The following is an 18,768-nucleotide window of genomic DNA, read 5'->3' as shown; positions in this document are numbered from 1 at the left end:
CATACATACTAGAATCGACTACTGGCTTATATCTTCCTCAATGGCTAAATGGTTCGGCTCCTGCACGGTGCTGGCGCGCACTCTATTGGATCACTCGCCACTTCTTATGACCCTAGCGACTCCTGCGAGAAAGATACCACCCTTTACGTGGCGATTCCCACCGTACTCCCTCTTAGATGAGCAGTTTAGGGGGGAAATGGCCGATGAAATTGGAAGGTATTTTTACACTAACATTGGGTCGGTTGAAAGCTTCCATACAGTTTGGGAGGCATTCAAGGTATACATTCGGGGCATAGCAATGTCAAAGCACTCGAGTGTCCTCAAGTCCATCCGCCAGAGATTAGAACGCTTAGAGCAACAGCTGTCTGATCTGGAAAGGCGACAACTAAGTGATGCTGACGTCAATGTGACGGCAGATATCAAGTCCCTCATACAACGAAGAAGCTGACAGAGAGCTGCGGCATATGGGGAAATATGCCACGGCCCGGTCATATGGTGAGGGGAATCGTCCTGGTTCCCTCCTGGCCCGGATCTTGAAAAATTCTAGACGCCCACAGGTGATCGCTGAACGGCGGACGGGACGATCCTTAGGGATGAGACCGAGATAGTCGACGAATTTAGGAACTACTACCTGAGCCTCTACGCTTCCAAATCTGGGAATATGGAAGACGATATCGATGACTATCTGGGCCATATACAGTTACCCTTCCTGAGGGATTCTGATCAGGAATTCCTGATGCAACCAATACATAAGGATGAAATAGTGGAGGCGCTGGCGAGCATGCGACCAGGCAGTGCCCCGGGGGCCGACGGGCTCACGGTGGGTTTCTATAAAGCGTTCCAGGACATTCTGCTCCCACACCTCTCCGCGTTGTTAGATGAAGTATGTGTAGAGGGCAATATGCCACGATCAATGAGGGAAGCACTAATTGTAACCATCCTCAAGCCTGGCAAAACCCCGACCTCATGTAGCTCATATAGGCCGTTGTCCTTGTTAAATGTGGATGCCAAGATCTACGCCAAAGTCCTGGCGACCAGACTGGCTCTACTTGCTCCGGAGCTGGCGGGCTTTATACCCGGTAGGAACCTCACTTATAACATCAGGGCGGTACTGGGCACTATGCAGCATGTCTGTCAGGACACAAAAGCAATAGCCATTTTTCTTGACATGGAGAAGGCCTTCGATTCAGTGGAATGGCCATTCATGGTAAGGGTTTTCAAGAGAATGGGGCTAGGCGAACCATTCTTACAAATGGTAGGAGCACTATACCATCACCCCACGGCTCGCCTCCGCATCGGAGACCGAGTATCTGACTCCTTTTTGATCAGCAGAGGCACCAGGCAAGGCTGCCCCCTATCGCCGCTACTATATACACTTGTGGCGGAACCGCTAGCCTCTGTTCTTCGGGAGTACCATAGCCACGATGGGATTAGCTTTCCAACGTACAAGATAACTATATCAACGTACACGGACGATACACTCCTATACGTCCGGAACCCAGAGGCGAATCTCCCATCGGTTCTGAGGGAAGTGGTGCGTTTCGGGGCCCTCTCAGGTCTCAAGATTAACTGGGCAAAGTCAATGGCGTTCCCGCTCACTCCGGTTACGGCACAATTCGACATGGAATACCCGTTACAATGGACGACCGAGCCAGTCAGATATCTTGGTATTATGTTACATACTGACTCGGAAACCCTCGTTTGTGAAAATTACGGTACATTGTACAATAAATTGGAAGAAGAGGTGGAGGTATGGTGTAAACTGCCACTATCCCTGATGGGTAGAATAGCCATTATGAAAATGGTTATACTTCCAAGATTGTTGTTTTTATTTAACAATCTACCGATAGGGTTTTAAAGAAGACCTTCGAAAGCACTAACGCAACTGCTGATCAAACTGGCATGGGGCGGCAAACAGCCTAGGGTGAAATGGACAACGCTGATGCTCCCTTACGAACTGGGGGGACTTGGCGCCCCGGACATGGAACGGTACTACAGAGTGGCTCAGGCCGCACACTTACACACGTGGGTCCATGGGCAAGAGGCCATATCCCATGTCAGAATGGAACGATTGTTTGCTGACCCTCTACCGCTCCCCGCAATGGTCTTTCGCCCGGCTGACCGCCGAGTTGGTATACTGGACTCGATCACGTCAACCAATCATGCTTGGCACGCACTACTGCAGGCTCGAGGCGAAGCTTTGCTGTATTCACACCTGATGCCTATCGACTGGGCATTGTGGTTGTCCCCTGTGGAGAAGGGAGTGATACGTGCCCACCGCACGATGGGCATACACACAGCTGGCGACTTGTTTCTTGGAGGCGTAGTGAAAACTTGTGATCAGGCTGTGTCGGCCCAGGCTGGGGCCTCGCTCTTACTGCGTTTTCAATGTCACAGAGTCTGCAGTGCATTGATGGAAGTCTTAGGCCCTGAATTAGTGGAACCACAGGAGATCCCGGAGCTTACATACGTCATTAAAACGCCTTCCCCCAGGGGGCTGGTGGCTAACCTATATAGTATGGAGGGACTGCAAAGAGAGCAGCCGCTCTCAAAGGCAAGAATGGAATGGCAGAGTGACCTACAGGTGACAATAGATGATGGCATGTGGGCGTACTGCTGTTCCAGCACTAGGAAAATATCACTAAATGGCAGACACAGGCTGATTCATTTCAAATATTTACAGCGAGTGTACTATACACCTGAGAGGCTCCATAGATACGGCCTGAGACAATCAGCCGCTTGCGATAGATGCCAGGCACCGCTTGCAGACTTTATGCATCTCGCCTGGTGGTGCCCTGGAATCCGTAAGTTTTGGGACGGTGTGTTTGCCGAAATGAGCTCAATCCTGGCAACAGACCTGGCCCCTGACACGGCTCTGACGCTCCTGGGCCACTCTAGGACCCTGCCGAAGGCCCAGCGGAAACTGACAGACATGGGCAAGCTGATTGCCAAACGAGTAATTGCAATGTGTTGGATGAGAGGACCACTCCCCATTATGACCAGATGGTCGCACGACATGCTTTATTGCTGCACCCAAACGGAGTGTTACAGTGAACTTCTCCCCCCTGTAAGCCGCCCAAAGAATTTCTGGGGTCTTTATCAGGATTATTCGAGGCTGCGGGATGTAGAAAGGGAGGCTAATGATGAAGAGGGGGATACACAGGAGTAGTCACAGAACTAGGTCGCACCTACAGAGCGGTGGACATATTTGAGGACATGGAGACGAGCGGGTGGGGTTAGCGTAGAGTAGAGGCATCGAGCAGTGAGTGGGAGGGGTAGGGGATGGGAGTTGTACTGTTTGAGGTTTAGTTTCTAGGACTGTCATAAGGGGGCACGCAGAGTAGGACATATTAGTTGTACTGACATACAACCCAGTGTGGCGAACACGCGCAGAAATAAGGACGTACAGGCTTTATATATGTGCAGGGGGGTGTATTGCATGACAATCTATTGCTTATGTGTATTTACTACAACTATGCGCCGCCGGTCCCCCGGGATGTCGGCTGAAAGGCTGTGTCAACTTGCGGCTAATCAACACAGATGTGCGCTGCCGGCCCCTGGGTTGTGGCCAAAAACTGTGTGAAACTGAGTTGAACGAATAAAGTTCTGTTTAAAACTTTTAAAAAAAAAGTGTCAGTTCAGAAGCAGGTTATACATCAGCCTGAATTAAGCCTCAAACAACAGTAGTTATCAATTGCAGAATGTGCTGAGAAATCTTGTACAATTTGACATATCAAATACATCATAATATCCAACTTTATGAAAACCTTCTTCCCCAGGGAGGGGATATGCACATGTAACATTGGGTAGGCTAAATCATAGTCTCAGTGTCCTTAATAGAATTGAAAGTTCTGTTACTATAGCTAGCACATTTTTCATTCAGTGTCAGGACTTAGCTTACCCACAACCAGCGATGCAATGCTGGGAACTGGTTTATAGTAAAACCTCTTAAAGGTAGAGCCTAAAGACCAGTCCCCCGGATTGAGGATAGCCTCCAGACAAGCCCCCAGACAGAACGCCTTTGAGACCTGGCCCCTCTGACTCAACCAGCACCAAATGCCTTAATATCAATGCCAGCTTCATGCCTAGCCCATCGAACCCATTGAGCAATGGTAGGAGAGGAGACCATGTTATGTGGTCTCTTGAGGGCAACCAAAAGTTGCAGTACACCATGGGGCGGATATACACATGCACTGCCCCACAGCTCTTAGTAAACCATACTACACATAACTTTGGGGAATCTGTAAAGAAAGGATAAGAAACCACAAAAGAATTACATTTGTCCACCTTGAAATATGGAAACAAACTTCATCTGGGGTAAATACTCTACCCGAAATGTCCAGTGCTCTGACATCTGAAACTCTTTGACATGAAAGTAAGTATAACAGGGTAGCCAGTTTGGCCAAGATTTCTTTCCTTGAGAGATACTTATTAGATTGCCATGACAGGAAATGGTTCAGAACCTTATTGACACACCATAGTATTAAGTATCTAGGCTCTGGGGGAAGAAATCTTTGAATTCCATGCAGAAGTGTCCTCACCAAGGGGTGTTCCCCCACCGGATGATCACCCACCTGAACATGGCCTGCCATTATCGGTGACCTGAAGGTGTTGACAGATCTATAGGGCAATCCTTCAGAGGCCATAGAAGCGTGAAAATACAAGATATGGACAATCTCTGTCCCCATTGGATCCAGGTACTGTTGGTGACAATTGAGCCCATGCCAACCTATATCGTTTGATGGTACTGTCAGTCCATGCTTTGGAGAGGAGGGACACAGCATGGCTCTAAACGTCACAGGACTTTCCAGCGTTCCCTGTAAACCTCCAAGCCACAAGAGGCAGAGAACCCTTCATTACCAAACTATGGAGATTCCCCTATGAATCTTGGAGGAGGTCCGGTAATTCGGGTAGAGGGATTGGAAAATCACAAGAAAGTTCCAGTAGACCCAGATATCAGACTGGAGATCTCCAGATCTGGGTCACTAGCACCATTTCTGCCTGCTGCCTCCGCACCTGGGCCATAAGGCGCAATCTTAAATGTGGGAAAAGCATACCCCTTCTTCAGATACCAGGTCTGGAGGAAAGCGTCCGTGGCCCCTGCCCTAGGGTACAGACACTACCTGAAGTACCTGGGAAGACCCGCTGAGAATGGGCCTCATTTGGTCAAAAGGGCCTGGAAGACTGAAGGGTGTAACTGCCAGTGGCTTGTTCCATAGCTAACAGGAGTACCAGTCGGCTACTTGGTTGGATTTTCCCAGGAGGTGTTCTGCCGTCAGCAGGACTTGTTTCGGGGGGAAATAGTCCCAGACGTTCCTGGTCAGGTCTGAGATGGTTTTTGCATAGTGTACCTCCCAGATTGTGTATGGAGCACACTGCTACCATGTTGTCCATTTTTAGTAGGACACCGCATTTTGCTTAGTTCAACACCGGACTGCGAATGAGCCCACTACCACTTCAAGACAGTTGTTGGAGGAATTTTACTGAGATGATCATCTTCTTACTGTGGAGAGTTCCCTACACTGTGTCCCCAATCCATACCACTGGCATTGGATGCTTTGACTAGGTCCAGAAGGGGACCGAATACCACTCGGCCGTTCCATGCTTCCATGAGGGCGAGCCACCACTGTATATCTTCCCAAGTTTCCTCTGATAACTGAACTACCGGAGAGTACGCAAACCCTCTCCACAGCTGGAAAGCTTTGAGCCTTTGACCGGCTCTGTTGTGAAGGAGGCCTGAAAATATGTCCTGAATTGAGGATGACAACAGTCCTACTACCCTCGCAATCTGTTGTAGGGAGCTGGATGGTTTGGCCGTCATCCCATGCAGTTTGTGTCTGAACTTGCTCATCTTTTGCAAAGGAAGGCTGTGTGGTTCGAACCATATCCACCACGAAAACCCATAACACTAGAGACTGAGTAGGAGTGAGGACCGAAGTGTGCTATCTGATAATGAAGACCAGCGACTCCAAAAGTGTTACTGCCATCCAAAGATGCACAGAGAAATTCCGGGCACACTGGTCCATCAGCAGGATATCGTCCAAATAGACGATGAGGCAGATGCCCTGAGCTCGGAGGAATTCCATCACCAGATGCATTACCTTGATAAAGCACCATGAGGCGGATAACAGGTCAAAAGGGAGAGTTGTGAACTCAAAAGTTTGTACCTGCCACTGAAACTGGAGAAATCGATGATGGGGTGGAAAGATCTGGATGGTAAGATACGCATCCTGGAGGTCGAGGTACACCATCCAGTCGTTGATTTAAAGGAGGTCCCTCAAGAGGTGAATACCCTTCATCTTTAAGTTACAGAAAACCAGACACTCATTGAATTATTTCAGGTTGATGACACGCCGCTGGATGTCATCTCCTTTCTCCACCAAGAAGAGATTACTGAGGAACCCTAAGGAAGTCTGTACAATGGCTCCTTTGGTGTGTAACTCCCCCACCTCAGCATCTAACAGCAAAGCGCCTGCATTCTCCTGAATAGATGGCTCAGAACAACTGCTTAGGCATATTCTTTGGCTAATGTCCCTCTAACTGCAGGAATACATGGGCGAGACACTAGAAGGTGGCACCCTGCTGGGCTTGGGTAATCCACATTACCTAATCGTCCCCTCCCTCGCTTCTCTTCTTACACACAAGGCATTCCTGCCTTACCAGACACCCAGACCACATGCTTTGTATTATCCAATAAAAAGCACCCTCCTTCCTCCTGTTTTTCCTGTGTCTTACTTTTGGGCAGGTGTATCACGCGGCAGTTGTGAGCAGTGCTACGGTTGCTTAGGATTCTTTTCCCAGATTGCGGCGACATGTTCTGACGATGCATGCTTGTCGGGCATGGCCGGGACAGCTCGATCAGTGTGACGGCCATGAGGCGCTGTGCCAGGGAGTCGTGGTGCACTCTTTGCCGTTGCGTGTTTGCAATCAGGGAGATGAGGTTACTGGCTCCCTGGGGCTGTGCTTCCGGGTTGGCAGCCAGCCTGAGAGGCGCAGCTCCACCGCTGGCAATTGCTCTTTTCTTAGACTAAGGGCCTTGCGTGGAGCTGTTTTTAATGGGTTTTTCTTCATTTGTGTGCAGGAGGAATTGGTTGGTTGTTTAACCACCTTCCTTATTGGTACGGGGACTGTTTATTTTGTGTCTGTGTGCTTGATTGTGGGGTGTGCTTCCTATTTGAAGGGGGCTACCTGCTCTGTGCTCTGTGTTCTTTATTGTTATAATGGTGGGAAAGCAAGCATCCAAGCATGTTTTGTTGTCTTCTGAGGAGAAGGAGGTGGAACCTTTTCCTGCACACCAGAGCAGGTGCCCTGCATATCCTTATGCTTTCACTTCTGCCTCTGAGGTCCAGGATATGATTGAGGCAGCTGTGGCCAGAGTGTTGGATGACAGCTAAGCCCAGGCATAGGGGCTCTCGTTCTGCGGTGGGTTCGGTGGATTCCCCCTCTGGCGGCTCTTCGGCTTCAGAGCCATGCCACCACTACTGGGAAATTTGTGCATAGAGAGGAGATCTCAGACATTCTTCAGCACATGTGGGTGAATTTGGGTTTCGCGCCTTTCTCATCCTCTGAGACAGCGGAAAGCATGTTTCCCTAATATGTTTATGATTAGGGAATTTGTTAAGCGCACATATACCAAAAGGTCTCTAAAGGAGGGGGGAGAAACTTCCTGTAAGCTATTAGTAGTAGACAAGAGTGAATAGCCATGTTTTCAGTTTTTTTCCTGAAGTTGGTATATTCAGGAGTAAGTCTGAATGCCTCAGATTTTTGCTATGCCTTGTCATGGCCGGATCAAGGACTTGACTGGTGAATGGCAGGACATAGAACTCTCCTCGGTTCCCAGGTTTCTGCAGAAGTTGTATTCACTGGATGAGGATGAGGACTCTCTTCCCCACGCTGGTAAGGTGGACGCCATTCTGGCCACTCTGATTGGTCGTGCTGCAAATAATCCGGAGGATTGTTCTCCTTCTGATGTAACAGACAAGAAGATTGGCAGGGCACTTAAGAGGGCTTTCTCTGCCGAAAAACGGACTTTAAAAGCTGGTATTTATTTGGCTTATGAAGTTCAGTCTCATTTTCGACTTTGAGAAGTTGTCCACAGCGGTTCAGCAGGAGACGGATTGTTCAGAGTTGCTTGTTACATGGAACAGGCCAAGTTGCTGGCGGACATGTCTTCAGCGGTCATGAAGTCCTCTGCCAAGGCAACTGGTTCCATGGTGTTGGCTCGGAGGAATTTCAGAATGCGTGATTGGAAGGCGGACTTTTCTGAGAAGTCTTCTCTTCTGAAGATCCCGTTTGAGGGTAAATTGCTGTTTGGGGATAAATTAAACAGCGTGACTACCAAGGCTTTCAAGGATCGCAAGTATGCTTTTCTGTACAAAGGGAAGGCTTATTCTCATCGCTATTGGGATCAGCTTTCTTCCTCTTCTTTGTTTTGTTCCTCCCGGTAGCCTTCCAGGTTTTTTTGAGCATCAAAGGAAGTTCCAGCCCAGGAGGTCTCCACCTCTGCCAGGAACTGTTTCCGGAGCTTAGAGGTGTGGGGTGTCCTGTGACAGACCTTTTTGAGAGTCTTGATCTCGGACCCAGGAGGAGCAGGCTAGGGCTATAGACGCTCTCTCCTGCCAGTGGCCGCAGGGCTTCTTTACGCCTTTCCTCCCTTTCCACTGATTTTCAAGTTCCTTCTCAGGGTACGGAGGTTGTGGGTGTCGGTCATTCATTTCAGCCCTGGGCCTCTTGGTTTCCTCTTTTAGTGGAGAGGACAAGGTGTTCCTGGTGTTGTAGCAGGATGTTCAGTCCAGGATGCGATTAGCGGCCTGGAGGTTGAAAGGCTAGGTCTGCTGCATAAAGAGGTTCTGGCTAGTTTGTCCGGGACTCTGCAAGCTGCTGGCGCTCCTCTACTAATATGTCTTATTTGCATCACTAGTGTCCTTTAAGTAAGTGGTCTTGGGTAAGAGTTTGGACCCTGCTTCTTCTGACTTGTTTGATGTGGTGCTGTTTCTGCAGGAGGGGGCTTCTTTGCGGTTGAAGGTTGCCTCCCTTAAGCTTCAATGGGCTGCTATTAAGGATTTCAGAGTTCTTGGGACAATCTGTCAGATCCCGATGATTTGGTGGGGCATCTTTTCAACTGGTTGAGTAATGTTCTTCCTTCTCTTCTACAGCACTTCCCTTTATGGGATCGCTCTATGGTTTTGGAGGTATTGCTGGCTCCTCCGTTTAAGCCCCTGGAATCTGTGGACTTGCGTTTGTTGTCCCTTAAGGCTTTCTTTTTGTTTGCTTTTTCAACGGCTCGTCTTTAATGTGAGCCGGGCACTTTGTCTTTTAAGCATACTTTTTGTGGGGTTTTTGAAGACAGGATCCTTTTGAGGCCTCTCCTTTCATCCTAAAGTTGATCCCCAGTTCCATATGGACCAGGACCTGATTTTGCCCTCCTTTTTTGAGTCTCCTTCTGAGGGGGAAAACGGCTGCATTGTTTGGATGTCAGAAGGGCTCTCCTGAACTATTTGGATATAGTGGCATCCCTTTGCCTTTCAGATTCCTCGTTTGTGAATTTTGGCTCAGAGAATAAAAGGGTTGCGACCTTCCACCTCTTCCTTTATTAGGTGATCTCTGATCTCTCTGGCCTACATGGCTTGTGGTGAGGTTTCTCCGTTTGGGTTCAAGGTAGGTCCACGGTAACCTCTTGTGCTGAGGTCCAGGGGGCTTCCATTGAGGAGATCTGCAGGGCAGCCACCTGGGCTTCCCCTTTGACTTTTGCCTCTCATTACCATATTGTGCAGGAGGTGGACCGGTTCAAGGTGTTTGGGTCCAAGGTATTGTCCACTATGGTGCCTGAATAGTGGTACAATACTTTTTATCTGTATTGTTTAATAAACATGTTTTTGAGCATTACAAATGTTTGTTGTCCTGTTGCTTTGCACATCTCGTGTGTGTAATGAAAGGAAGTGAGGGAGGGGACAATGCTTCAATTACTTAACAGTAATTGCATTAATCTGAGTCCTCTTCTCTTGCCTCCATTCATTACATCCCTGCCTCCCTGGTAGTCTAGCAAACCATTCTTTTGTGTGGTGTTGTGTTATGTAATATTGCAGGAGGAAGAACGGTGCTTTTTATTGGGTGAAACAAATTACATGGTATGGGTGTCTGGTGAGGCAGGGATGCCTCATGTCAGTAATTAATAGGAGCGAGGGAAGAGGACTCAAAGAGTTATGCAATTACTGGTAAGTAATTGAAACAAAACTAATTAATGGAACAAGGACATGGGAGAGTACCAGTAAATCTCATTATTCTTAGTCTTTATTGTCCTCGTCACAAACATTACAACCCACCCTCCCATTGCTAACTGTTGGCCTACATGGGCTTGGCGTGGTCATGAAGGAAGCTAGCGTTTATAGCACCAAAAAGGTAGGTAGGGTTACCCCACGTTTCCTATTTTTCTCTCCTGTTTGAGGTGGAGTCCACCTCAAAAGTAATGACTGTGGCAAGGACAATAGAGACCAAGGGTTATGACATTCACTAGTAAGTACCCATGCATTTGTTCTAAAGTTCGCAAGAGAACGGGTACTTAAAAGTAGGTGGGAGTGTATGGATAAAATAGTGTTGGTGAGCATTTATTGCACGCACTTGCAGTACAATAAATGAAATCAACTTAGTCAGCATTGTTATATTGCTCAGTAAAAACATGCCAATCAAATTCACTCACAGTATTTCCCATCACTCGTCATTTTCCCCCAATAGATCTACAAAAGCAGCCACGATGGGGATTTTGTTACTTGAGCATTATACTAAAAATTAACGCGCTGCTTGACGGAAAAAAATATCCTCCAGACCTCCCCATTAAAGTAAACATGCTTGCGGTTACTGATGCAGTACTTGGCTACTTGTTGTATTAAACAGAATTAGAAAATCTTGAGTTAGAGAAGTTGGTATAAAGTACAGATGTATTACACAAACACCTTTTGTAGTCATATATAGCAAACTAAAGGGCTTCGGTAACTTGAAATTAGATCTGAATTTCCTCGATCGGGGGGGGGGGGGGGGGGGGGGGGGCGACCTGCGCGCTACCTGAACCATTAGGTCCGATGACGCAGTTGAAGCGTTTGAAGGGTCCGATCAACTGGCGGCCCCGCCACGACTTGAAATCCTGCAAAACCAACTGCTTCAAGTAGCCCATGGAGGCGGCTGCAAATCTGATGAGCACTGAATAAAAATACACCGCCAAATCAAGATAGTTATCGCGCCCTACGAGATATCTTCGACGCATCAAAGTTCAACCACCGCGCGTGATAGAACAACGTATCGCGAGACTTGACCAGTAGCGTGCCTGAGAGTGAGAGCTACGGGGCTTTCTGTCCACCCGTAAACTGGGGCGTCAATCGTGATGCAGACCGTCTTCGCAAATGTTATCGGGCTGTTCACAAGCGTGGGATGCAAAAACATATTCAAAAGAAGATCTTTCGCACATTAACAATAGTCTTAGATTTACAAATCGTATTAAGACACGTATTATGCTAGAACAGAAGTAATGTATTACATTCAGAGACATTGTCTTGTTTTAATAAATAATGCACATAGTCAGTGAAATAGGCTGCTGGGTTGTTTCTGTCCGCGAACCTTGACCGTTTTTATCCGTGTTCTACTTATTGTAGACCTGAAAGCACAGTGTTTCTGAAATCTCACTAGTCCTTCTTCTGTGTTCTTAAGGGGTAAAAGTGGTTGCTAGGTAACAGTTGCGTTGACACCGCTAGTAAACAGGATGATGTACCTGCACAGATCCTGTCTCCCGCAGTAGTGCCTCTATCCGGGAATACGAGACTGCTCTCGCCGTTCATTTCGACATGTACAAATTGGATCTGCCCGTGGACTTGAAGGAAGCTTCTGTGCGGGAGAGACGGAAGAATGCTGAGCTGCAGAGGCAAAACAGGGTCTTCGACAGCAAAGTTCGTATCATCGGGGTGAGTAGTAACTCAATTCCAGGTAAACAGGAAATGTCTGCCCTCGTAGAACATAATGTTGTCTGTATTATTGCACTTTAGATGAGGTGTTATGCTTAATCCCAGTTGAAAATGTTTCCCATATTGCGTATACATAACTATTCTTCTTCCTCGGATAATTTAATTGCCATGGGGAAAATGTGCATTTCCAAAGGCGCCAAAAGTGCTAGTATATTTAATGTTAAGATAGAAGACATTTCATGCTTACACCACGTCCATTTGTAGCGTTTAAGGCCCCAAAAACCACAAGGGGGTGTAAAGTTGTAGGTTTAAATAACTGGAGGACTACTTGTTATGTTCCAGTAAGTATATTTATTTATATTGTAAATTACGAGCTTAATAGAGGAGCGCCGGCCGGCGCTGCCGTTCTGTGTTCTCCCCGGCGCGCAATGAGCAATGCGCGCGCAGCGCGCCAACATGGCCGCCGCACGTCACGTCTGACGTGACGTGCATAAACTAGAATGCACACTCTACATATCTCCCCTTTTTATCAAACTTTAACTGAGTCACTTACAGTCCAGTGTCCAACTCGAAATCTCGAAATCTGGAGGGCCTTACCACCGGCCTCCCACTTCTTGTAACCTTTACCGGGTTCTCCATAGTTCCTTGGCTCCCCTCCTCTTGGCTCTCTGCTCCTTCTCTCACAGCTCCCTCTTCATTCATGCTTCTCTCAAACCTGTCCATTTCCATACCTCTACTTCCGTTCTCTTCTTCCTCTTCTCTATCCATTTCTCCCCTTACTCTGTCTTGCTGCTCACCGGCTTCTTGTCTCTTCTCCACGTTCGCACCTTCCATGTCTTCCCATTCAGTTCCATGTTGCTCCCAGCCCAAAACCTTATTGCACCTAGCCATCCGGTCCTGGGACCACACGTTTCCATCGCTCAGCAAAGCGGCTCGATCGTACACCTCCACAACTTGCATCGGCTTGCTGTACTTGCTGTCTCCCTTCTTCTGTAGAGTGGCCAACTTTACTCTCACCCACTCTCCTTTCTCCAATCCTGTACTTTTGACATTCCTCCGTTTATTGTAGTGGTCACTGTAAATTGTCTGTGCTCTTTCCAGGTTGGCCCGCACCACTGCAGGGGACCATTCGCTGGTGACGACCTTTTCCTTCCAAACCCTGTTGTCATGGGTGAAGGGTTCACGTCCCCTCAATATTTGGAATGGGCTATACCCCGTGCCAGTGGGGGTTATTCTGTACGCCCACACCATGTTCTCTAACGCCTTTTCCCAACTCTGTCCACTGGATATGGCGGCTTGGATGGCTCCCATCACTACCCGGTTAAATCTCTCCACTAGGCCGTTACCGGCCGGATGGTAGATCGCCGTGTGCTTGACAGTAATGCCATTCCTTTGCATGAACTTGCTCCACCTTTCCGACGTGAACTGGGGCCCATTGTCACTTAAGATCGATTTGGGTATTCCTTCCCGGGTGAAAGTCTCTGACAGGAACTTTATGATGTTTTCTGTGTCCGTGGACTCATCTATTTTCACCTCCGGCCACTTTGAATATCGATCCATGAGTACACACACGTATTTCTGCATGCCTTGGTCATCTAGGACGGGTCCCAAAATGTCTATCGATAGTTCTTCCCATGGATTAGCGGGAGGGTCAAACTTCCCTATTGCTGGTCTCAAGGGTTTTAAGGTCTTATCTGCTCTTTGACATTGTGGACATTCCCTGACATGCCTCTCAGCCTTTATGTCCATGCCTGGCCACCAGTAGTTTTGCTTTGCCCTTGCTTTTAGTTTTCCTATGCCTAGGTGTCCTTCATGTAGCAGGTCCAACAGTTTCGAGGTGAGGTTCCTGGGGGGTTCACCTTGTCTCCTCTGTAGATGAATACCCCTTTGTCCCCTACTGACAGTTCCTCTCTGACTTCAAAGTACGGCTTGAGGCTCGCCCTCACATTCCTTTTCTCAGGCCATCCTTGAACAATGTTCTCTTTTACTTCTTGCATGTCCGTGTCTTCCTCATAGGACTCTGACCATTCTTGTAAGCTTATCAACCTTTCTTGGTCCTCTATAAGGGCTACCAACTCTCCTTTGCTTGCAGGGTCTTCCTCTCCTGGTTCCATGGCGGCCGCCCTACTCAGGAAATCCGCCACTCGGTTCCGGTTCCCGGGAAGGTACTCCACGTCATACCTAAACTCGAGTAACTTTAGTGACATCTTGGATATTCGGGGAGTGGCACTGGCGTGTCCACTCGATGTCAGCACCTTCACCAATGGCTTGTGATCTGTTTTGAGTAAAAAATGTGTTCCCCACAGAAATTGCCTGAACCTCGCCATGGCCCACACAACCGCCAGCATCTCCTTCTCAATCACGCTGTATTTGCTCTCTGTATCCGTCAGTGCCCTGGACGCAAAACTGATTGTCTCCATTTCTCCTCTTCCTCTGTCTTGCATGAGCACAGCGCCCAGGCCCTTGTCGCTGGCATCCGTCGTCAGTACAGTGGTGCCTTGTGGATCGTAGCCCTGGAGGGGGACGGCTCCTATTACATCCCTTTTGATCGTTTCAAACTCAGCTTGTGCTTCCGGTGTCCATTGGAACACGGTGCTTTCCCTGGTCAGTAACCTCATGTTGTGGGTCTTTGAGGCGAAGTGGACCACAAACTTGCTGTAATACTCCGCCATCCCCAGGAATGACCTGACCTCTTCCTTGCTTTTGGGTGGTGGAGCGTCAGCGATGGCCTTTACATTTTCCAACTTGGGTGTAACGCCCTGTTGTCCAATCTCGTGTCCTAGGTACGTTACCGACTGTAGTCCCAACCGACACTTCGCCCACTCCGCTGTAAGGCCTTTTGTTTCCAGCGTCTGTAGCACGTGTTCCAGCTTTCGGTCATGATCATGCTTGTCTCGGCCCATCACCAGGATGTCGTCCTGGAAATACTGGACGTCCTTGCAGTCTCTGAATAGTTGGTGCATCATCTTCTGGAAAACTGCAGCCGCCGAGGCCAGCCCGAACGGCATGCGACAAAATTGGTAGCAACCAAACGGGGTGATGAAAGAGGTGAGACTTTTGCTGTCCGGGTGGAGTGCTATTTGGTGATAGGCTGATGTCAAGTCGATAGTGGAGTACCACCTCACTCCTCTGGTCTTGGCCAACATTTCTTCAATTCTGGGGAGAGGGAACTTCTCCACCACTATATTCTTATTCAGTTCTCTCAGGTCCACGCAGAGCCGGACCTTCCCATTGGGCTTCATCACGACCACCAGGGGCGCCAACCATTCCGCACATGTTATCGGTTCTATTATCCCCTTCTTTTCCAACTCCTGAAGTTCCTTCTGGACCGCCTCTCGTACCGCGATCGGCACGTTTCTCACCTTGTGAGCTACCGGTATGGCCCCTTCCTTGAGCACGATCTTGTGTTGGAACTTTTCCATCCGTCCCACCGTGCCTCCAAACACTTTTGGGTAGTTCTCCTTCCACTTATTCAGGTCCGGCCATTCCTCTTGTTCTGCGAGCAGTATTTGTTCCTTTCCACCTGGATCCAGCTTTATCCCCAAGTCACCCTGGTCCAGCCATCCAAGGACGGAGGGTCCTTTCTCCGCTATATATAGCTTGCACCACGCTGATCGGCCTCTAAATTCAAACAACAAGCGCCGGAACCCCATCATTGGAATGCGGTCGCCATTGTAAGTGACCGGCCGAATGTCTAGTTTCTCCAGCTCTGGGCCCAACTTGGGTCTGAACATTTCTTCCCACACTGCTCTCTGGACAATGGTGAAAGGGGATCCGGTGTCTGCCACTACCGTGATGGTGATTCCTCCCATAGACATGTCCAGAATGGGTTTCGTGGATTTCTTCCCTTCTACGCTTAGTACTTGGTCGTATATACATAAGACTGTGATCACCTCTTCCTCTGCGATCTCCTCTAGGTCTTCTTAGCCTTGGTCTATGCTTTTCACCATTTCCTTGGGATTTTTCTTCCTACACACCTTTTCGTAGTGGCCCAAGATACCGCAGTGTAGGCACTTAGCTCTGAACGCGGGACATCTTCGATCACGTGCGTCGTGGGACCAACTGCCGCACCTGTAGCACAATTTCTTGCCTTCATTGCCTGCTTGTTTCCCTTGCCATCTGTTGGTTCCTCTGGCCATCGGTTATTTGCCTCTCTGGTCTTTCCGGTGGTCTCCCTCTTGAATCCTGTTCACCATCGTTGGGGGCGCTATGTCTTTCTTTGTCGCATCGGCACATCTCCGTGCGAGTTCCGCCCTTTTTACAATGACCATTACGTCTTTGAGTGTGGTGTCGCCGCTTGCCCATAACTTGTCCTGGACATTTGTGCTAGTGGTATGCATCACGATCTGGTCCTTTATGAATTCGTCTTCCCACAATGCGTATTTGCACGGGGCAGCTAGCTTCCTCAAAGCCGCTACATATTCCTCAATGTTCTCTCCCGGCCGTTGTCTTCTCTGCTGGAAGTTAAACCTGTCCACTGATACGCATATAGTGGGGCGATAACGTTCGTCCAAATCTTCCAATGCGTGTGCATATACATCCTTGTCTGCATCGTCCCTCTTTTTGGGCACCAGGCTCTTGTAAATTCTGAGACCCTCCGGGCCCAGGTTCAGTAATAGGATCCGTTTCTTCCTTTGGGGGGTGAACGACTCTTCATTTTCATCCTCCAGGACCCCTATGAAATTGTCGATATATTCTTTCCAGTCCTCCCACTTCATCAGGGGGTCCCCTGGTTTCGGTAGGAAGTGCACCGGCGCAATCGCATAGCCTGCTGGCGTGCTCATCCTCACCCCCCTGCTCGCTGTCGATTTGACGTCCCTGCTGGTGGGACTCCCTGGGGTGCTGTCCTTCACCTCTGTGGTGGTGTCTTCCAGGGGACTCTCAGTGCTAGTCCCCACCTCCTCCTCTTTGGTAGCCAGCGCTGTACCTCCAGGGCCCGGCGTGGTGGTAAGGGTTGCACCGTGGGCCGTCTCCTGTGGGGCGTGCTGCAGCCTCTCCGGCCTCTTCGCCGCCTCTTGGTTGACTGTGGCACTGCCACGCTCCTCCGCTCGTGTGGTGGCTCAGCTGTGCCTTCCCATGAACCCTCTGCAATGTGGGCTATGTGGGGCAGCTCTGCATCCTGCTGTGGTAGTGTGTGTGGGGTTGCCTACCCTGCTGCTGTCCACGTGGGGGTCCGTGTTTTTTTTCCTCTTTCCACGTGGGTGGTCAGCTGGAGCCTCCCGACCTCGTCGCCACTGTAAAGTTGTAGGTTTAAATAACTGGAGGACTACTTGTTATGTTCCAGTAAGTATATTTATTTATATTGTAAATTACGAGCTTAATAGAGGAGCGCCGGCCGGCGCTGCCGTTCTGTGTTCTCCCCGGCGCGCAATGAGCAATGCGCGCGCAGCGCGCCCACATGGCCGCCGCACGTCACGTCTGACGTGACGTGCATAAACTAGAATGCACACTCTACAGGGGGCTATCTGACTGGAGATTTCCCAATACAGGTTTATATGTTAAAGCATGTTTCTAATTAAATATTCAAACACGCGTATTTTTAAAAAATTCCGATTATTTTACTTTTCACTTCAACTAGTGTACATTTTAAAATTGTCTAGGTACTTTATTTAAACGTTGAGTTATGAATGAGCTACACGCAAAATAAAGCATAGCTATGTCAACGTGTTTTATATTATAAAAAAAAGGCTCCCGTTTTTTTTTTTTACAGTTCCGTCAGTATTTATCCATAACTATTTCTGGTTATTTTTATCTCTATTCATCCATATTTGTTTTAAGTTTTGTGAAAAAATTAAGATGCAACTACTATATTTACACATCATTTAACCGATAAAAGTCTAACTGTACACTGTTATCAGCGATTACTATTGAGAGAATGAGTGTTGTGTGACTTTGAATAGAATTCTAATCAGTCTCAGTTTTCTCATTAGTATTAATATTTGATTTGCTCACAACAAAGAGTACACGTCGAATGTGATCACGTGAGGTGGTATGAAGGCACTAAAAGATACATGGGCATCGGAACAAAGGGGTTTTATTAGGTCTCACACTACAAAATAAATATAAAGATACGAATGCATAGAGTAATCACTGACAGCTCTCGTGTTATCCTAACACATTTCAGTTATTTTCTCGCACCCCCACAAGGGCCCAAGATTCCCACGCAATGCTTGGGACTTGGCAGGGTTGCAAGAGATGGTAAATAAGTTCATTTAACCACAGCACATCATGTTTTTTTTTTTTTTGTTTTGCAGTATTCTATATCGATAACTTTGCATGAGGACATAAAAGCTCTGTGGAAAAGGGGCTGAGTAGGTATGCATTATGCAGAAATAAACCTCGGTACTCCTATTAAATTTTATATTGATTCTAAAAGTTATTTAAGCAAGTCAATTAAAAGTACCAGCAGGTCATCAATATTGTTCTTGCCGTATCAATTTATTAAGAATATATGCCAAAATCTTGAGTTACTAAGTTAAAAAACAGTAACAATATAATCAGGATTAAACAGCTTGATGTGACAATCCTCCTTTCAAGCGTTGAACCGGCAGCGGACACATGTTTTGTTTCATAGAAACTTTTTCAAAACTGCAAATAATGCCATGAGAAAAATAATTTACATTGTGCATATCCATAAAATCTCAAACTATCAGAGGAAACAGGAAAATCGCAATTTAAATTGTAAAAGATAAGCATGGAGATCAAAAGATCAACCATGTTGATATGAATTGTGAATATGTTTAAGACCAGAAAAGGTGCAAATAGACCAGCAGTAACCGGTAGTGAAAAATATATAAAACATGCAGTGCTCATAGCCCAA

The 18,768-nt window shown here is 47.9% G+C and overlaps 2 protein-coding genes across 4 annotated transcripts in view; one reads left to right on the top strand and one right to left on the bottom strand.

The window, feature by feature from the left end:
• SMC1B (structural maintenance of chromosomes 1B) overlaps window positions 1–11,293 on the bottom strand; it is a 2,760,606-nt gene extending 2,749,313 nt beyond the window's left edge. For all 3 annotated transcript variants that reach the window (XM_078673832.1, XM_078673834.1, XM_078673833.1), the window contains exon 1: window positions 11,059–11,293. In XM_078673832.1, the coding sequence (XP_078529958.1) occupies window positions 11,059–11,257 (199 nt within the window). In that variant the 5' untranslated portion in view covers window positions 11,258–11,293. The remainder of the gene's footprint in view (window positions 1–11,058) is intronic.
• Window positions 11,294–11,412: 119 nt separating this feature from the next.
• RIBC2 (RIB43A domain with coiled-coils 2) overlaps window positions 11,413–18,768 on the top strand; it is a 193,620-nt gene continuing 186,264 nt past the window's right edge. The window contains exon 1 of the mRNA XM_078673835.1: window positions 11,413–11,948. Within this exon, the coding sequence (XP_078529961.1) occupies window positions 11,832–11,948 (117 nt within the window). The 5' untranslated portion in view covers window positions 11,413–11,831. The remainder of the gene's footprint in view (window positions 11,949–18,768) is intronic.

The sequence above is a fragment of the Lissotriton helveticus genome, chromosome 1_1 (genome assembly GCF_964261635.1).
Source record: "Lissotriton helveticus chromosome 1_1, aLisHel1.1, whole genome shotgun sequence".
In the NCBI taxonomy this organism is placed as follows: Eukaryota; Metazoa; Chordata; class Amphibia; order Caudata; family Salamandridae; genus Lissotriton; species Lissotriton helveticus.
This window is presented reverse-complemented; position numbering and strand designations above follow the sequence as displayed.